The 21,255-nt window shown below is 39.0% G+C and overlaps 1 protein-coding gene across 6 annotated transcripts; it reads right to left on the bottom strand.

Annotated features, from left to right (window-relative positions):
• Window positions 1-1,760: 1,760 nt before the first annotated feature.
• Window positions 1,761-20,195, bottom strand: ARL6 (ADP ribosylation factor like GTPase 6). Of its 6 annotated transcripts, none has more exons than XR_010357078.1 (10): window positions 20,108-20,195; window positions 17,322-17,475; window positions 15,481-15,542; window positions 13,714-13,782; window positions 11,176-11,270; window positions 7,366-7,495; window positions 5,877-5,932; window positions 5,751-5,763; window positions 3,196-3,403; window positions 1,761-2,037 (listed from the first exon to the last, which is right to left on the bottom strand). XR_010357078.1 is itself a non-coding variant. In XM_064411096.1 (9 exons), exons 2-9 carry the CDS (start codon window positions 17,442-17,444, stop codon window positions 3,367-3,369), a joined length of 585 nt encoding a protein of 194 aa, XP_064267166.1. In that variant the 5' UTR covers window positions 17,445-17,475; window positions 20,108-20,195; the 3' UTR covers window positions 2,534-3,366. The 6 variants fall into 6 exon arrangements, 4 of the variants coding, with proteins under 4 accessions (XP_064267166.1, XP_064267167.1, XP_064267169.1 ...); XR_010357079.1 differs by lacking the exon at window positions 1,761-2,037 and adding an exon at window positions 2,084-2,479; XM_064411096.1 differs by lacking the exon at window positions 1,761-2,037 and having other exon boundaries at window positions 2,534-3,403.
• Between the last annotated feature and the right edge of the window lie 1,060 nt (window positions 20,196-21,255).

A 21,255-nucleotide genomic window follows, 5' to 3' on the forward strand; every position in this document is an offset into this window, starting at 1 on the left:
CCACGCAGGCTCTCAGCACAGCTCCAAGCAGTAGTTAAACACAAGGTTCTGGACTGGTGCTCTCACTCCTGGAGAGGCACAGCTAGGAAAATCAGGATTTACACACTTACCTGATAGCTCCCTCCTCAGTAAAGAGATCTTGAAGGCAATGCTTTGTATGTGAAAACAACTGCACCATATTTCAGCTGAAAATGCTAGTCTTAAGCCTGACCAGGCATATTTAAAGGAAATTAATAAATATGTAGGTGGGCAGTGTGCATAGAAGCAACAGCAGAAAACACTGAGTGGGGTGTAAAGACCAAATTCCCTGAGTCTCTTTTGGTCACTCTGCTGCCCTTCAAATTACCACTTAATGCACATACCTACAGTAACATAGATCAAAAAAAGGAATATTTCCTTGTCTGCTTTGCTCCTCAGGCACAAAGAACTTGTCAATGCAAACTGTCTTGGAGCACCCAGATAGAACTCATTCATTAATTTAACATCCTAAATGTAATGGGAGAATGGCATGGAAGTCTGACAGCCACAAAAACCAACCCCAAAGCAGCCTTTTTGCATAGATACATGAGGATTTTGTGCAATATATGATCCCTGTACCAAATTCAACATTTTTAGAGCAATTCAGGGCTCCAGCACCTGTGAATATTAGTGACTTATGCCTGTACACCAAGGTGGGAAGGAGAGATGAACATGCAGAGATGTCCTCAGGTGGTTTTATGTTCACAGAATGATCACAGATGTTCTAAAAGTAAGACATAACTTCAACCATAACATAATGGTTGAAACAGTAATAAGCGGGGGGGGGGGGGGGGAATAAAAATCCAGCATATTACTAATAGAACTTTTCTTATTTCTATTCCTTCCAAGAGGTCTTTATTCAGACCAGTGGCCCCACAGGGGAGGAACAGAGAGAGATGTTGCAGAACAAAATCAAACACCAAAAAATCAAGAAGGGGAACAATAATAAAAGTACAAAAAATATATTAGAGTATTTCCCTTGGATTTGTGGATGGAAGAACAAAGCAGTAGGTTCAAACAGCTTCCCATGACAGTAAAGGCAATAAAAAAGGATTAATATAGCACTTTATGTAATTTAAAATAAATTAACAAAAATGATCAGAAAACATCAAGATCCATACCATTCAAGGAAGTCAGAAATGCAGACAGGTTCTATGTAAGAACTTAAATTTTCTTTGGTAGAAAAGAAACTGTTAACTTAAAACTAAATGTTTCATTTAGATAAGACATATAAGTGATCCGCAATAATTACAAAGTACATACTGCAGAACAGTTTTACAAGTATTACTTTCAAGAGGATAGTTTTATATTAGATATTAAGAAGAAATTCTTTACTGAGAGCATGGTGAGGCACTGGCAGTGATTGCCCAAGGAATCTGCAGTGCTCCCACCCCTGGAATTGTTCAAGGCCAGGCTGGATGGAGCTCTGAGCAACCTGGTCTGGTGGAAGGCATCCATTGTCCAAGCAAGGCAAGGGCTGGAACTTAATGATCTTTAAGGTCTCTTTCAACCCATTATTCTAATTACTGTATTATCCAAAGAAAAGTAAACCTGAAAATTGTTTGCCCACAATTTAGAGGAAAACGTCTCAGAATGATATATTACTGTTCCTCCTTTGGATTTGATTTTTGTATAGATACTTAGATTCAGAGTTGACAAAAGGCCAACAGTATCACAGAAAGAGACACGAAAATACTTCCATGACAAACTGAACTGTAAGAACCACAGCACCCTGTAAAAAGTTTTCTTACAGTGAGATTTTATTCTGGCAAAGCAGGGGAGTTAAACGTAACTATTTAATAAGTGAGAGTACATGACACTGTTCTCCCATTTCAGCTCCTTTTGCTCCAAATACTCCTCTATGATGTGAGGCCTAGAAGGCATGCTGACAGAACATCTGTGTGTCTCACATGCTAATGGGTGTGGAGGGAAGCTTTTGCAAGAGCTGCATATTACATGTCCCACAGGGATCAGGTAATCACTGAGTCTTCAGCACTGCCAGGGTCAGTCTGCTCTTTCCTGAAGTGGCAGAACAAAAATAAAGTTCTTAATTTGTTACCTGTGGTACATCTTTGGAGCCAGAAAGTTTATTAAATTGATTTTTGAAAGTAAAACAGTCTTTATACACAACAGAAGTATATAACATATTTCATAATTATGACTAGTAAACCAGTGAGCTGTCCCTTAACTGTGTTTTTGAACAACTTGCAAGAAACTGATGCACAGAAAGTTCCACCTGGACATGAAAAGAACTTTCCTGTGCAGTGACCATGCACTGGAACAGATTGTCCAGAGAGGCTGTGGAGTCCCCCTCACTGAGAACATTCCAGAACCACCTGGATGCAAACCTGTGCCATGTGCTCTGGGATGGTCCTGCCTGAGCAGGGAGCTGGGGCCAGATGACCCCACTCTGGTCCCTTCCAGTCTGACCCATCCTGTGATTCATATGCTCCTTAAGTATCTGGAAGAGAGGTCTAGTGGATTAGGTAGGGTAAAAAAATATATGCAATTAATAAAAAAAACCCCTTGGCAACAGAGATACCATTTTATTACATATACAGTGCTATATGCACTTGAATATGGATAAACACATTCCAAATGAAACAAATAAAATTAAAACCCCAAAAATCTCTAGGATATAAAGACCATTAATGAGCATACTGAAGTTAGAAAACCCAATCAGGGCATGTCATATATTTGAAGTTTTATTGATGGGAATGCAAATATAACCATGGCATAATCACAAAAACAATTAGTAACATTTCATTAAAAGCAATTTCTTAAAAACATCTGCAATCATCTGTAACAAATACACTGAACATTTGAATCCTTATATCTTTAATAAAATACTCTTATAGAAGTATATTAGAGATGGATAATAAAAACCCAACATCAAACTTTAATATAAAAAAATGGCGGTAATGCCTAAAACTGGGCATCTAAAATCAGTAGATATCTTATGTAGATGGATTTCAGGAAGTGCTGATTATTCTCTCTCTGGAAAATAAATATTTCCATTTGCTCAAAATGTGTCCCCCAAAAAACAGAGGGGCATTTACTGATGGCTAATTATCACCTAAACCTCAAATGAATGCAGATGTTTATTGTTAACACAAATATTTTTTCTGTATATGCTCTCCAGTCACAAGATTAAATTTAATTCATCAGTGTGCGTACCTGAGGTGCTAGGTTGTCTACATTCAGTTTTCCTGGAAGAGACACTAAACTGAAAAGAGTCAATACAGGATATTTTAGCTGAACTGTTCATCTTCTTCAAATCATTCTTCCTTTCCAAGGAACTCGTTCTTCACCTACTGACAAAGGGTGTAAAAGAACCCCATAGATCCTCTATTTATCTCTCATGTCTTCATTGCTTGCATCTGACCTGTTAATAAAAATAAACATCTATACTTAGCACAAGATGAATTCTTGCAGCATTTTGCTTTTTGAAAACATAAAGTAGATCTAGATATTTTGGTGGAGTTACAAGAATGGGGAACAATGCAGAGTTTGTTTTTAACTTGCTCTCTCATCCACTTTTGAAATTCCTGTACAGCCAAGTTGTTTCCCCCAAATCTTGCAAATTTAACAGAGAGTCTCTTCCCACCTAGTACAATTTTTATCTTCTTCAGGCTTATAAGATCACTTTGATGACCATAAGACCTGGAAGTTTGTTTTATGAAGTATGCATTTCAATTTCTTGTACACATTTTGGCTCCCACCTAACTGAACATGAACCGGCCAACAGCAAAAGATTTAAAGTTTGGTTTCTAATAACTCACATGAAAACTTTGCTTTCAGTAGCCACACTTCTCCATATTGCTGCCTGATTGCCACTTCTCAACTCACTTCAAACATTTTCTTGGTTACCAAAAGCACCCAGCACCCCATTACAAAATGTGGAAATCAGCACAATCTCCCCCACTAAGGGGGAATGCTGTGAGACAGGCTTGTTTTACCCTATGGAGGATGTGCTGTTGCAAGAGCAACCCCATTACAAAATAGAGAAACAGCAAACTCAGCATTCACTAGGCAAAAAAACCCACAAAACTTTCTGCCCCTGCAACCCCACTGTGAAATGGGTCTGGAATGGATAACTAAGGAAAGCCTGGCTGCTGACAAGAACTGTGCACTCATTCACCAGGTGTCATTTCCTCCTCTGAATTTTATGGCATCCCCAGGCTGTGATTTAGGGACTACCATGACTACAGAGTTGTTCCAAATATTTCCATCTGGTGCTCTAGGAATGAGGAGAATCAAGAGTAAAAATTTGTCCTTGAAATATCAAAGTATTGATATAATTGCCAAACTACATGTGCTTAGGTAGCAGTACCATTTAAACTCAACCCCTCTTCAGCTTTTGGGCTCTCTGAACCAGGAACTTAAAGGAAATTTTCAGATAGAGCCCCTTTATAAGGATTTTCAGCTCAAAAAATTAAGAAGTTTAACACTCCATAAGTGAATAGATGTAAGAGCTATGTGAGTGACAGCAGAAGCATCTGCTCGCTGTGCTTAAAAAAATCTACACATATAACTTAAATAATTTGTCAGAAAATATTTACACAAGCATTTGAGATACTTTTAAGTAGCACGAAGCTACATACAAACCCAAAATTTGGATTGAAACTCTAAAGGTTCTTCCAAGAGAAGTGGAGACTGAACATAGCAAGAAAACATTACTAAGCCAGAACTATGCCTGAAATTAGGAGAAACTATGATCTGGAATCTGCCTCTGTGATGACAGGATACAGGAGAGGAGGAAACCCAATACCAAAATCCTGGTTCCCCACCCCAGAATTATTTTAGCTGGTGGAGGATACATCATTGCTCTTCTGTAGGGCAGTAAATCTCTTTCTAAAGACTATTTTTGGCGAATATTTTTGTACTCTACAATACCTCGGTAAAACAAACCATCTTTTTCTAGTCAGCGGGACGGGTCTAAGTAGGAAGGACAGCCCTGTGTCCCTGGAGCAGCGGGGATGGGTTGACCCGGGCCAGGGCTGGCTCTTACCCTGCTGGAAGGAGGCTCTGTCCCCGGGCCAGCGCTGACCCCCGGCGGCCGGCGGGGCACAGCACAGGCGGCTGCTGCACCCGAAGCACTCCACAGCACAAGCAACGCCAGCCAGGGAGCTAAAACCGGGACCAGCCTGCCAAACTATGCCACACTTCACTAATCTAAACACTGAGCAGGAGGACAAGGGAGAGCAGAGCCTTACCAGCACACAACAGGAGACACAACATCTGTACCAAGTTTGTAATTACACAACATCTGTATCAAGTTTGTAATTAAAGATGCTGGGTGTCAGACATCATCCAAGCTGGATCTGATATTTTCCATGCATTTATGAGTGTCTGCATGTGCTATAATCGTTATGGTGTAAGAAGTTCTTCTTTTGGCTCTGGATTAAAGAGCTGAAGGTGTATAATTAAAACCAGTGTATTTGTCTGGATACTTGGCTTATTTTCTTTCACCATTTCTTGATACGTAACATTAAGTTATGTAAAACAGGGACAGGACATTAAGAATAAATAGAAGAAGAAACTGAAAACTACCACAATAAGAAATTGAAGTGTGGGAGTTGGTATTGTTTAAATGAAAGTGCTACACTGTTTGCAAGAGTGTGCATTAGTATTTCATAATAGACACTTTGGTCAGGGAAGCCCACATGATGCTTTATGTACATTAAGGAGGTAAATGAAAGGCAAATATGAGATAGAGCTTTAGTACTCACTGTGTAATTTGATCTGACAGCAGAAATGGACAGAAAGAAAACAAAGGAAATAATAAAGAAAAAAACTTACAAAATGAAAGAGTTTAACAGAATGAAAATACAGCAAGAGAATTACATATGTTATACCTTGGAGCCAATCCACACCTTCTTGTAATCCTTCTCCTTTAAGAGCATCACTGGCACTGAAAGAAACAAATCAAATTTCTAAAACATTGTAAAAATACAAGTTTTAGTTGAGTCATCACCAAACTTATAATTTACATAATTGCAAAGTAGCATCAGGTAGTTTCCTTAAGTTTTCTTTCTATGGAGAAGACTGCTCCTCAAATAATATAGGGTACCTTCCCCACAGGGAAACACCATTTCATGATGGGATCTCTTTCAATTCCAAGGAACAAGGAACCATTCCTAGAACATGAGGGACTCTGGGAGAGCTCCCACACAAGACAGACACATTGTTTTGCAGCACCTCCCTCCTCAGACAGTGCTGTGAAAGATGTTTACTCCCTCCAACAGCAGCCATGAATCATGGAATCATTTAGGCTGGATAAGACCTTTAGGATGAACAAGCCCAAATGTCCTCCATGCAGTTCCTACACTCAGTGAGAATGCTGGAGTACTGGAAGGAGGAATTACGTCTGTGTACACACTTCATTGTAACAGCGACCCCAGGAGTGCCTGTTAATGTATAAAACTACTCTGCTACACTGAGAGCAGTGTAAATCCACCTTCTGAATCACTGAGGGATAACTGTTTAAATGCTCTTCATTCCTCAATTTATGAAAATCAGCACAGCAGTGAATCTGGACTGTAACTGCAGTTCCCATAAAACAATCTTCCAAGAAGCTTGGGAATTCATGAGTGTGATTTTTGGACAACAACAATGTTCAGGTAATCAAATTTAACATGAAAGGGCCTAAAATGAAAATTGTAGCTTTCAGCAGCATTTAGCTGCTGATTTCTCTTTTATTTATAACAGCTGAGGACTTCAATAGGACAAAATACTAACTTCTATAAAGCACTTCTGATAAAAGGAGTTTTTAGCTTGTGAACATCAGCAGTAAGTAAAGCTTACATCCTTCAGGAACAAAAGACTAGCTCCTACAACTAAAAATCCCCTCAAACATGAGTGGGTACAAAGAGTAGAGTGTCTCTGAACACAGAAGAGAGCAGTTCACTAAATGGCCTTTCAACAACAGTTTACTGAAGCATCTGCAGAGTGGAAAAAAAACTCCAAAGGTTTTATTATTGATATTCTCAAACCTGCAAGGTAATCTAGCAGGAGCACTCTGATAACCATTCTACTCTATTTCCCAGCAAAATATAATGTCCACTGTTCTTATATCAACCCTTTCTGATTTCACTGGAAATCCTCCATTCCATTACTTGGCTAACAGTTCTGCTGTGAAAACTTTACAGACACAGTCCAAATGAATGCACTGTACATTTAAAGTAAGTTTCACCGTAAGTATTTTAATATTACTGTTTTAAATTTAGTATTTCATCTGTGTTTTATCTACTCCATTTATTTTATACAGCAGTGAGTGGCACGACAGGGCTAAAATAGCAATGCACAAAGTAATGAGAATAAAAGGATAGAAAAAGAGAACTTTACCAGATGTGCCAGGGCTTGTCTTTGATGTTTTCTAAGGACAGCAACTGAGACACTTTCACAGATGACACTGCATCCCTGAGGTCCATCTTGTTAGCAAAGAAGAGAATAGGCAGCCGGCGGTGCTTAATGTCTAGGCATGAGGAGAGACAGAACCATCAGGACATGAGGCAGCACCCATTAATCTCTGCATGTAACAAGGTACAAACAGCACAGGAAGGTATTCTGCTCACCTGTAGCTGCAATTTTCTGAAGGTTGTATCCTACATGTATCCTATGTACACACTCTTGGGTCACCTGGCCTCTGCTGCATGCTTCCAAAATGCTCACAAACTTCCTTGCAGGCTTTGGATCTTCCACCCCCTCTCCCCCTACATCATACCCACACTTCAAGCTGGAGACAGGAACTACTGGTGAATCTGAGGAACTAGAGATCAAACCACTGCCCACAAACACTGCACATCTCTGCTTAGTGAGGACTGAACGTATAAAATGGATGGAAAAAATCATTTGTGTTCATTCATAATGTCACAACAATAGCTGAGAAGCGTGTCCTGGAAAGCATTACTTCACAGAATTCATAAAACTGGAAAAAAATGCACATGTGGCCATCCTTTATTCTCCCTTCCCTAGAAGGACTTCTTCTCCAGAAGCTCTTTCCGCTAGCAGTGAGACCAAACAAAGTACTCTGGCAATTTCTGGGATACTTACACAAAGACAAGTTTAAACCTCACAGACTACCCCAAAAGACTATATAGTGATTAAAAGGAAACAAAACATACTCTCTTCAAAGTTACAGATGTAACACTGCCAAAAAAATTACCAGCACCAAGACTAACTATCAAAGATTTTCATATTATTTATACAAAGAATGATATCCAGGATTAGAAATAATCTAGGTTTTAGTGTGCATAGTTCTTTTCCTATGCTTGATAGGAAAAGAACTTACACACTACCACCTCAATGAAAATTGCTACACAGGCTCTTTTTAAAATAGTAAAAAGAAAAGGTTATGTCACACAGGAAACTAGGTAAAGATTTATTTTAAAATGTCAAACATAAGCCATCTGCCCCTGCTGATGGGCAGGAGGATGATAAAAACCCAAAAAATCCCAACAAACTGTCAGTGCTGAAATGGTTTGAACTTTCCTAATTATGTTCTTTTCCACCTTCCTACTAAGCCTTTCCACAGAATCAATGGAGGTAACACTACTTCCCCATATTCATTCAGAGATGGTAAGTGCTGACCAAAACACTGACAATTTTCACAAACTATTTACCCTTCCTGGAGCTCTTTTGTCCTCTGGTAGCCATAAACATGAGTCAAAAGCCTCAAAATACAAGTACAGTATAATTAAATCTCTGTTTTGATTCCATAGCTGAACAGCTATTGAGTCTACTGACTGAAATTTTTACAGTAATTTACAGTATAATTAAATGAACCCTGGTAGCCACAGGTTGGAGGTTAGGGGTAAATTAAAACACATAAATTAGCTGACATCACATATGCAAACAGCCAAGTTAATCAAGGAGTTTCCAGTGTCTTTCTAAATAATTAGAAAGGGGCACAACCTACCCACCCAGACTCATAATGCACATAAAAGATATTTGCTAAATAAAGTAATGGTCACAGAAATTTATATTATTTCCTCATGTGCAGTATTTCCCTGCCACAATTTTCACAGTTACTAATGGAAAGCAAACATTTTCTAGCTGCAAGTGATTATGAATTAACACATTAAAAATATTCCAGGCACTAGATGTGTGATGTGCAATTTTACACAAAGAAGTTCAAGTTTACAAGAATTTCAGTTTAGTTTAGAAGCATGTGCTGGAGGTGAAGTGACCCAAGAGTCATCATCTAATCCACGAAATTTATGGCTATCATCTTTCAAAGTGCTGAAGAATGAAATTTGAGTAAAAAACCAAAATATTATACAGTTATCATTAAACAAGCTGTTATTTGAGGAGTGCATTGTCCATTAATGTAGGTAAAAATAATTTATAGCTCTGATTCACAAAAGCATCCCAGCTAGTACAACTTCTAACTCGATTAATGCTTCACAGGACACCTTCCCTTCCCTTTCCCTCAGGCAAAGCCTGGCAAAAAGACAGGGAACTGTTTTACTGTGGGATTGCTAAGATTTTCAGAGACAGGAATTGATTCAATTCCATTTAAAACTTAGGTAAATACATACATTTACATCACTTCAGGAGGATGACACCGATGGAAGCATAGTTTGGGAGAAAGCAGGGTATGCAGCAAGAAAGGCAGAACACTAATACAAATAAAAGTACTGATATAGCAATCCAGTTGTATATTGATTCACCTAACAGCTATATTTATTGAACATTGTCCTAGAAGAACTTTTTAAGCCCTTTGGCTCTCTTAGATGTGATATACCAAAACTGATAAATCAGTGACACTGTTGCTGTGTTGGAGCTAAGCCACTCCAAGGCAGAAATCCACAACTGCTCTCTCCTGGCTCTCAGGACTGCACTCAGTGGCCAGAGCCTGGTCTTTTGAACTTGAAGACACAAATTCATGAACAACTGAACAGCACTGACCTGCTAAGTCAGCATTAGTGACCTATTAATGCCTAAATGAAAAGCACCACCTAGGTTGCTTCTACTCTGTCTAAACATTTTTATTCTTGTGCCCTCGGTTAAACCAGTAACTTCTTCCAGCAGCTTTACCTCTCACCCTTGGCCCTGCGTGGTTCACTTTGCTAACAGAACTGGGTTTTTCTGCTGCAGTTAATTCCTGACTTGGTACACAGTGCCCTGGCCGCTGTGTAATCCACCTACAGCCTTTGGCTCACCTCATCCTCCCTGTGACTTTTGTAACACTGTCTTTCCAGTGTCTGCATCTGAAGTAGCCCATACCCTTGAATGAGAAATTAGAACATGAGAATAAGAAGGTCCAGTCAGCTCCAGCATCTTTGTTGATGAATTAAAGTGTTATATATAGTCTTCATGGAAAATAAAGTCATGGGAACGTATTTGTCCCTATCACACATTGCTTTTCTTAAAAATACAAGTCAGCATTTCCTTTCTTACTTTCAGCAGGGGAATCTCACAAGTTAAGGCTCTATCACATTAATAAATAATTAAGAAATCATAGGAGTATTTAGCTTTTAAACTTTCTAGATGTAGTTTTACATTCTGGTTAGGCAGAGCAACTGCCAAAAGCACTGAAAGTCAAAATTGCATATTGCTTACAGAGACATCCCAGTAATGTTGGATACACAGAAAGGCAAATAATTGACTGAAATCAGAACTTTAATTAAGGTGCAGTCTCATGTAAAAAAAACAAACCAAACCCCTAAAAACAAGACCCTGATCACAAATCCTCTCATATCCTCTTCCATATGGAGTTAAAACTGACTGGTGTAATTATCCCTTCGTATTTCTGTCTAAAGCATAAAAAAATTACAAGACGACAACAAAAAAAAGTCAAATGTTACATTAAAGGAATTAGCTGACTTCATGGAAAAAACAGACAGGGAGACACAGTTTTGTGTGTGCTGGTCATCACAAGAAGCCTGTCCAGCTTTCAATTCAAAGTGTAATCTTTCTCAAAACAATGTAACTTTTGATCTATATTGATTAATAAGAGACCAACCCAACTCAGTGTAGACAGCTGAAGTGTGACCCATTTCCAAATGTGAACAGGTAAAAAAAAACCCACATGTTTTGGAAGACTATTATTATGCTAATATTCATGAAAGGTTGAAATACTTGCAAAGTATTAAGAATGTGTCAGATAAGGGCTTTTCTTAAGGACACAGAATGGGAAAAAAGCCTCCTCACCTGGATGATTCAGAAGGGTGTCAAGTTCTTCTTTGGCCACAACCATTCTTAATTTGTCACTGCTGTCAATGACAAAAATAATGGCTTGTCCTTCTCTGCATAACATAAAAAGAGCAAAGAGGCAAATTATAGGTTCTCAAACAAATGAGTATTCTGTGAATAAGAAAAGGCTTCAGAAGAAACATCAAGAAAAAAGTCCAAACAAACCTGATTTTTTCTCTAATTTTTGTAATTGTTATTTACCATTAACATTTGAATCCAGTCTTATTTCTGAAATTCAATATTTTGTTAATATGCATAATTTTTTTAGACATGAGGTTGTTGCCTGCCCCTACAAGGTTCAGTCTCCACACACCTTCTAGAAAAGCTACTGATTTTACTACTCAGACTAAAAAATGGACTCAAAAGGTAACCAACTGTTATTTTGACATTGTGGTCAGGCAGGGAAAAACTCTATAATGACAGATCTTTACAGAATTTCTGTATTTCCTGTACTAAAGTTTATTTAGAGAAAGGTCAAATACCTTTTTAAACACAACCTGTGTCCATACCTAGACATATGCAGGTTATTTTAACCTTTATATGTCCTGCAGAAACAGGATCGATCTTTCTTCTTTTTTTTTTTTTTTTTTCAAATAACAGGTAAAAACTTTCAACTATTTCAAATCATTAGGACATTTTGCTCATAGTGTGACCAGTCACAACATAAATGCAGCTGCTCAACTCATTATTTCAGGATGTTACTAATATTTTGATGTTCCATTTATTGAAACTTGTTCTGAAAACCAAAGAAAGTCTCACCAATTTATAGTTCACCTGTTGTAAACACCCACAGAATGTAGGTGAAATCGTTTATATTTTAATGTAATATTCACTTCTCCTTCATTTTACATTACTCTGAGACATCATTTGGAATACATTCTTTACCCTCCAGCACCATCTATCTTTGTATATTGATAAGAAACATTCTACACCTGCTGAAAACCAAAAACAACCTGAGCAGCCCAAAATTGTATGAGAAGGCCCATTCTTTTCTGGTATACACAACCTTTAGTAAATAAAGATTTTGCATATTAGCTGGAAATGCCTAAGCCATTTTCATGAGCACAGAGTATTTTACCAGAGGAATCAAGAGTACTGGCATGTATTTACCACCAAAAAAATACCTTCACAGAGAAGTATCAGCCATTGGGACACCACACGACTTTGGGATTATTTAAGATAAATGTACTTAGAGAATGAACTAGAAGATACTTTCTCTAAAGCTAAATAGAAGAAAAGTCCAGATTTGAAGGACACCAAGACAACTACTTTGACGCTTGCCCAGATTTAATTTCCTGCAAAATTAAACATTGCTTAACTTTATAAACTGAACAGCACATAATTGTTTTATTAATATTTTTATTTAATTGATAGAAATTATTGGTTTTATACTATTCTTAGAAGTTAATCTTAAATACATGCCTACTGCACTTGTTCAGGACCAGAGAAGGATACAAGTGCATATTTCACTGTCAGCATAACCTAAAACACTCCCTTCCTGTTAGGGAGTTATTGTTAAGAGGAAAAAGCCATTTATGCCCCACAAGGGATAAGTTACTGCATTAAATACAGCAATCACAAAAATTATTTGCTTATGAAGCACTCTGCTAGAATTCTGAGAGCAGCCTGAGGGCATCAGTTACTGAAATGCAAATCTAACACTCTTGAACAATGAGATGTCCTGGCCAAATGTTTTCAATGCTAACACAGTTTGCACAGGAAGGAGAGGAAACATTAATTCTCAATTAAAAAACAATTTAAGCTCTACCACAACTGACATTAATATTTAATCAATATTATAATATTCAGAATTTCTCCCTTCTATTTCTCCAAGCTATTTCTGCATGGTTTAGTATTGTTCATGTTATCTAGATCAAGATGAGGCATTACAGAATAGCAATGAGACAATGCAAATACAGATTAACTAAATAGATATAATAAATAATATAAATAATAAAGATTCACTAAAAGTTTCATAACCAGAGAATGGTGTCCATCTATTACCAAAAGGCAATACCAGAGTGTTATAAAATACAGAGACTATCCATGTAATAAATGACATTAAGACTATTCATTCAGGTTCTTAGTTACACGTGCCTTATCCTCTGAGGTTCATTTCTCTCACCTCTAAAAATCTCAGCCATCAGCCAATATCTTGCAGATTTTAAGTAGCTGACCTACAGAAGAACTGAAAAGCTGGAAACCTAACTCGTCTTGAGTTTTCTTACAGGATTGGTTTCTGGGTTTCAACATTTAAATCTCATCTCTAGTATGTTACCCAAAGTTGTCCCTGAAAGCACAGAGTAACACCAGATAAAAAATTTAATTTGTTAGAATAGAAAGTTTTATTTATCCAGAGTAAACCTTCTGTCAAACACCAAGTATGAGCCTTCTCTAAATCATTGCTAACCACTAGATATTATCATACCTCTGTTTAAATAACCTACAGAACAGTCAATATGAACAGCAATGCTTTAAAATAAATTATAGGCTTACTTGTAGTAGTGCTCCCAGAGGTCTCTGTATTTCCCTTGGCCTGACATATCAAACACTGTGAAAGACAAACTGCAAAGAAAAGAAGTGCATGAAGTCAAGGAAAAAAGAACAAAACCCAAACCACATTAATTTTCTTTTCTACCCTGTCCAAAAAAACCACCAAAAAACCAGCCAGATCAGTTTGAATCCAAATCAACTGAGAAAAATTCCCAAATGAACTCTGGTTGCACTATCTGCCTTCAAATTACCCTACTACTCAGTTTTGCAGCCTCATTATAGAAATATTTCACAATGGGAAATGTGTTGATTATCTGAATAAAAGAACTAAACCAATTATTTAAAGTTACATCAAATGGAAAATAAGCTCCCATTCAGTCTGTCTCTCTATCATGCTGGTATCACATAATGTTTATGAATAAACTAAATTCGGATGAACCATGACTTAAAATCCATGGCCTGTCTTAAATTCTGTCTCTAGACAAGGATAAATGTGGGGAAAATAAAAGGCTTTTTAAAGAAATAAATAAATTCCACCTTTAGGAAAAAAAAAAAAAGTACATTTTGGTAAAAACAGGTGAGTTCACATGACCAAGCTACAAAGAGCAGTCTTTGCCACTGTGAGATTTCACTCACACACTATATACAGCAAGGCAACTTACTGAACACTACAAAAAGTTCTCATCTGCTCCTGAAATGTTTACAGAGGCAACATCGAGTTCAGAACTAGGCTCTTCTTTTTTGGGTAACCCCAAGCAGAGGCCACCAAAACAAGCAGATTAGGAAAAGGAAGCTCTCCAGACATCCTTCCCACTCTATGTCCAGACACAGAGTTCTGGGTTTCTCAGTTTGTGGAGTTTGAGGTTTTGGGGTGGGTATTTTAGGGGTTGTTTAGGTTTTTTTTAAACATTCTACATGCCATATTTATAGGTCATCATCTCTCCTACTACAGGATCAGAATAAAAAAAAAGCAATATAAATTTACATTCTCACATGGGAAGTCTCAAACTTCTGTCTGATGTTCTTTATTAGGACAGAGCTCAATTGTGGAAGCTCTTAGAGAAATATCAGTCTTACATATCAGCTCAAGGAATAAACAATTTTCTTGCAGATCTCCCACCCAGTGAGGCCATACTGCTTGGTTTGAAGACTAACTGCACACGCTAAAAACATCCAGTGAAGGCTACAAAATAACAAAGTGATGCTGCCTCCTTGAAATATCCTCATGTCACGACATTCTTAATCCAAATCTTAGTCTTCATTCAACTAATGACTTATTACTGTTTCCTGGCCTTTGCTCCTGCCACCTTTACATTGCTAATGCTGCAGCCATCCTTTTGCATTTAATGAGATTACACTGCAATCTGTTCAGAGTACCTCCAGTGAGAGTGCTTAATTTAGGCGACCAGATTGAGAGTGGAATTTAGGCTGCCACCTCAGCAGCTGTCTCTCCTCCAGTCTGTAACAGTGCCCTATTCTGAAACTCTCAACAGACAGAGATCAGATGTTTATACAGGCTACTGCAGAAAAAAAACCCAAAAAACTAAAAAAAAATTTTAATACTTTTATAGCAGCACAAAACACATTCTATTCTAACACACTCAGTCCTGGATCATGATTAGGTCTGGTGGGTACTACATTTCAACAAACTGCAATGTAATGTCATTACACCACCACACATGATACTCAGTTACAAACCCCCTGAAAGAGAGAATTAAGTCCAACTATGGTGTAATAATCATTACTGCTAATGAAGAAAGAAAGTACTACCTTGAAGTTTTGAATTTCTCTATACTGAATCCTATTGTTGGAACGATGTCCTGCGTTTGAGCCTTTGAAGGAAAGAAAGCACAGGTTTTACAACCAAACTAGAAAATGCAAATACTGAAATATATTTAAAACATGAATAAATTACAGATCTATTATTGCCCCAAACTGTGAAATATTTAAAAAGTTCCCAGAAAAGTAAAGTAATTCCGAATCAAGAGTTTTGTATTTTCTGGGGAAGAGAGCAAACACGACTGGAATTGCCAAAACACAGAGCATTATTAAGAGATCTGTCTGATAACTGATTTACTACTGAGCTGGCCAAGGAGCCTATCAGCCAAGTTGGTGGAAAAGAATAGCTCCTCTAAGAAGCATCGATATTGAGCAGGAAGAAAGGTCACATCCCATAGATTACAGAGCAGTCTGAGAAAGTGACATGCAGTCTTTGCACAGACTCCTAGAGGCCCTTATTCCAAACACCATCCATAGGCAGGTCCAGCAGAACCAACTGCACATGGAAACACATTTGGATTTGCCAGGCCCTAATATAGTGCTCCTGGGGCAAAGCAGCAGTTCTTAAGAAGACTGAGTTGACCCAGACCTCAAAATCACCTGTCCATTGAACTTACTAAAAATAAACAGTTTTATTAACTTTGATCTAGTGACATTTGTTGCATCCTAGACTTTCTGGCATGTCTTGCAAGGGTAGGACTTATGCAAGTTGGATGCAAAGTTATCCTCCTATAAATTCTCATCACAAACAAATTGTATTTATTCTACTCATGTAATTCCACTGAGAGCTTCTCTAATGCCCACTATTGTGATAAATCTTCAAGTTTGACTTCAACTGTAGTTAGGAATCCTTTACTGCTTAAGGCATGACATAAAAACCCTCTACAAAAAAGGTCTCAGTAATTACATAAAGTACAATTTGCCTGGTACACACTGTAGCCTTTCTCCCAAACAACTGGCAGCAGATAGCAAGGAGTTTATAGTCTTTGTTCATAAATCTACTCAATTTTCAGTGGAAGAATAACTGCCAGGAATGGAAGAGTAGCAGACTCTTCATTATGTCACACTTTTTAAACAATGTCCAGTGGACTCATCAGGTACAATGTAATGAAAATTCATAATAATAATTTAAAAAAGCTGTCTCCTGATATAAACAGCAAAAATCAGTTTCCCTGATGCAAATAATCAAGATGTACAACCTTTGGCTTTGAACATGCTTATCCAAATTAATCTATTTCTAGTCCATGAACATATCTGTAAACAAGTATCCTACTTTCAGAATATCAGGCACTCCTAGTGGCCTCAAATATTTTCCACTGGATGAATGAACTGCAAGTATTAATGGTACTTATTTTGAAAATTATTCTGCTTTAAAAATTGTGAAGTCACCCTTAAACGTGCATCTTTTTTTTATTTCTTATTTTGTTATCTCTTATGCACTTACTATTTTTCAGGAAGAGATTAAAACAAACATGATAACTTGTTGTACAATTGTATTAATCCCAAATGTTCAACATCACTTGTAACTGCAATCCTGTGACAATTATTTAAGTGATTTAAGTGACTGTTTCAGATCCTGATTTCAGCCATCATAACCCTTCCTTGCTGGGTGATCTTAACAGAAGTGTGCCATGTTAACAGTGGAGTTTTTCTGGAAAATAATGTGCATGTGAATGCTTACTCTTAGTTTTAGTTGGAAAATCTTAAATTATATTTGTTCCACTGTGCTAAATCACAAGCTCCGCACATCTTTTCCATGGGCACATCCTTTGTAACAGCATGCAGACCCAGATCAAACAAACACCCAGCAGTGAACCACGCAGGCTACTCACATTTGAAGGTTTAAGTTTATTGATGATCGTCGTTTTGCCGCTGTTGTCCAAGCCAAGGCACAAGACGTGAACCTCCTTCTTCTTCAGCCCAAGCCATCCTGCCAGCTTGTCAAACAACCCCATGGCTGTGGCTGGGAGTCCCAGGGATCACCTGCTGTTCAGGGAATCAGAGCTGTTGGAAGAGTGCTACACGCAGGGCAGCGCTGGCACCGAGGGCGGGCATGGGGCCGAGCAGCCTCGCACCTGGGAGCGATGGTGAGAGCAGCCCCGACACAAACACTGTCCCAGGGGCTGGCTCTGCACATAAGCACACCGAGGGTAAGCTGATTACAGCCAGGAGGCCTCGATACCAAAGTAGACTGGCTGTTTATAGCCCTGTCTGTATCACACAACGCCCTTGATTCACTGGGACAAAACGCTGCCGAGCAGCCCGGACAGGGGCACGATGCAGTGCCACCAGGGCTCCCACCAAACAGGGCAAAAACAAAAGGAGGGTCCTTATCTTCACCTCAAATTGTCAGCAGTACACCATTCTGAAAACAAAACAGTATTTCCCTTCTTCAGCACCTGCTACGTAATTTACTGAACCCTGCATTAAATAAAGCACTCTCCGTTGATTCAATTCGAACTCTGATTTGCAAATATTTTGCCAATACTGACACGTGCAAATTAGGAACTCTTCGTTCACCACAAATAGAAACTGATTAAAATAGACACCAAAACATTCACCCACACGTCAGGGAGATGCCAAACCTCTGCTGCTGCCCAGACTCTGGCTGAAGTTACCTGGCAGTGGCACATTCAAAGGAGCTTACATCACATGTTGCCCTGCATTACCTGGCTAAATGCAAAGAGGATAACCCTTGTCTGCCCTGAATGAATTCCACTAGAAATTATTTCAGCAATCAGACAACTGAAACTTTTGAGATGCCCTGAATAATACAATATTTCATTCATGTCAGATGATTTCTGGAGTGGCAAAGGCTGTATTTCTCTTAATAAATTAAAAGCACACAGCACTGGACAATTCAGGTTGCAAGCTGAGGAAATCACAGCAGAAGGGGGGAAAGGTAAAAAAACCCCATCAATAACAAATCTTTGGTCACAATTTTCACTAACTGATTACAAAATGATGGTTAACTGCTTTTTAATAATTTTAAAACTTTGCATTTAGTAAAGTCACACAAGTAATCAATCATTCTGGTTAAAGGATGATTTTTCCTTTTTAAATACAGATCTTTCTTAGAGCTTTCTCTGGTGTATTTTGATTCAGGACTGGTCATGACCTACATTACAGCTACACAGAATTATTACCAGGTTAAAAACCTCCAACATTAACTACAGCAAGTCTCTCCTTCTAACTCCCTTTGTTTTATGCCCCACTCCTTTTAAAATCCATATATACAACTCAAAGAGCAGATTAAAGCTGTTTATTATCAAATTTACCTGACAAAACCCTGCTCCAAGACACATTACTTTCTTATCCAATCAAGAGTTCCATCTATCTATTCTAGAGGATCAAAAAAATAGAGGGTCAAAAAAATACATTCTAGAGGGTCAAAAAAACCCATTGTAGGCACTCCCAAAATGAAACAGGAGGAAATATAAGACCTTAAGAATACTTCTAGGGCTTCACTTTTAAATCCAAAACCCTAAATACACAACAGCTTCTAGCAACATTTCAATTAGAGCTATGTTTTTCTAGAAAATTTCCTACCAGTTGGCACAGTCATTATTTAAGAACACAGGGGGAAGAAATGTACCCTTGACTTCTTGCCCTGCCCCTATGTTCATGTTTTTTCTCATCTGTGAAGACTTACAGCAGTTACAGCTAACAGAGGTGCCTTTTTTCCCCATCTTTTTTGCCAGCTGATATTTTGCCTATATATTTTATATATATAAATATATATATAATATATCTATTATAAAAATTATAATAGATATATTATATAAAATATATATTTTATATTTTTATATATATTATACATATTTGCCTATATGTATTACAGTGCTATACAACATATATCAGACATCTCAGAAAATTATTTAAGGCAGAATCTGGTCCAGGAGTTAACAGCAAACTCTCTAAGCTTTTTTTCTTAAGAAAGGATGTTCTTTCATGTCTGATCTTTGTCTACTTTCAAGCCTAATCAACAACAAGGCAGATTTAATCCGTGAAACAGAGAGCAGCCAACAAACAAGCTCTAAGTGATGTCCAGGTGCTAGAAAGACAAATTAATTTTTTTGGTAGAACTGCCTTGTTTAGTTTTGGGGCTGGATATATTTCAATGGTCTAAGACCCAAAAGAAGGGAAGGACGGAGCACGTGGACTAATTAGCGTGGGAAGCTAATTAGGAAAGAATCATTAGCCAACAGAAGGCGGGATACCAATTGATAAGAGAACTAGGTGCTTAGCAGGGAGCGAACATTATTGCTAAAATGCATAAACAGTGAACAGCTTTGGCAGTGGCCGCGCTGGCTGGGCGGATCTGCCGCCCTTTCTGCGCAGAACCAGGAATAAACAAAACAAAACACCCGGGCTCCGTGCGGGGCTCGGCCTCCGGCACTCGGGCAGCGAGGGCCTCATGCGGGGCATCGCAGCTCCCAGCCCTCCCGCCAGCACCACAAGGCCTCACGCCGCCCGGGGCGCCTTCTCCCAGGCCAGGGCAGGCTCTCCTCTCGCAGATGGGCACAGGCTCTCCCGGGAAGGCCGGCACAGGATCCCGGTCCCGGTCCCCGGTCCCGGTCCCGCTCCCCGGGCACGCCCCCGCGGCCGCAGCACCCACCTGGGCCCGGGAGGCGCCCGCCGGGCCCGAGCGCCGCCGCCGCCGCCGTTGCCGAGGAAACCCAAGCCCCGCCCTCTCCCCGCCCCACCAATCGCGTCCCGCCGTCACACCCGCCCCGCCTCTTCCGGCCAATCAGGGGAGGGCGTTGGGGCGGGGCCCGCGCGAGGCCACGCCCCCGGCGCAGTGCGGCTGAGGGGGCCGGGGCAGGGCTGGGGTGTCCCGTTCTGTGTCCGTGTCCAGCGCCTCGGGAATTGGTGGTTTGCGAGCGCTGCCTCTCTCAGGAGTGCATATACATTCCGGATTTTATATATATATATATATATATATATATATATATATATATATATATATATATATATATATATATATATATATATATTCATATTCTTTTTTTTTTTTCCCCGTCAGATTGGTTCCATGTGTGCTGTATTTCCCGTGTCAGGAAGGTTGCGAATAAAAGATGACATTCCCCTGCAGTGGCACTATGAACCACTGAAGGAACGGGCAGGTAGCGTTAATCCCTCAGTGAAACCCTGTGATGAAGCACTTCCTCGACTCCAATCAAATTGTGAGGTTTATATGGCAGGGGAGGGTGTTCGTGTTTGAAATCACTCTGTATCTCAGGAGTCGTTCCCAATTCAGTGGAGAACACCGTTGCAAAGGCATTTCTGTAACCAGATCTGAAATGAAATATTCATTCTTCATTGTGTAGACTGTGTTAAACCTGACAGTCCTTGGTGAGAAAGCTCTTCCCATGTAAAATAAAGAGGATGTAATGGACTGTGGGCATCTGACACTCATTTCCTACTGCTTTACAGCTACTTCTGTTCGCTCTTGCATCGCATGCATGTGATTTTATGCAATGAAAGGCTCATTATAACCTTAAGCTTTCTGGGGTGGGGTCTGGTTATTGTATGTGGCATTCACTTCTCTGTGAATCGTCGTGCGTTGCCCTGGCATTATTTACATAATATGATCAGTTTTAAAACTGCTTTTGCCAGTGAAAGCTGTGACAAATACTAGAGGAGTTGCATGGCTCAGTGAATCACCATGAGGAGGGCGAACGGCACTGCAGAATCTTAATAGCCCATTAAAAGCCATTTAAAATTCAGATTCACAGTGTTTCCCAAAGAGAGAGCACAGCTCTT

The sequence above is a fragment of the Passer domesticus genome, chromosome 2 (assembly GCF_036417665.1).
Source record: "Passer domesticus isolate bPasDom1 chromosome 2, bPasDom1.hap1, whole genome shotgun sequence".
Taxonomy (NCBI): Eukaryota; Metazoa; Chordata; class Aves; order Passeriformes; family Passeridae; genus Passer; species Passer domesticus.

Excerpts from the sequence above, each read along its gene's own strand:
- ARL6 (XM_064411096.1), bottom strand. The coding sequence starts at position 17,444 with ATGGGGTTGTTTGACAAGCTGGCAGGATGGCTTGGGCTGAAGAAGAAG. Across the intron at positions 15,543-17,321 it reads ATAAACTTAAACCTTCAAAT|GCTCAAACGCAGGACATCGT; the intron begins GTGAGTAGCCTG and ends TTTCCTTCAAAG. Across the intron at positions 5,933-7,365 it reads GACAAGCCCTGGCACATCTG|TGCCAGTGATGCTCTTAAAG; the intron begins GTAAAGTTCTCT and ends TGTTTCTTTCAG.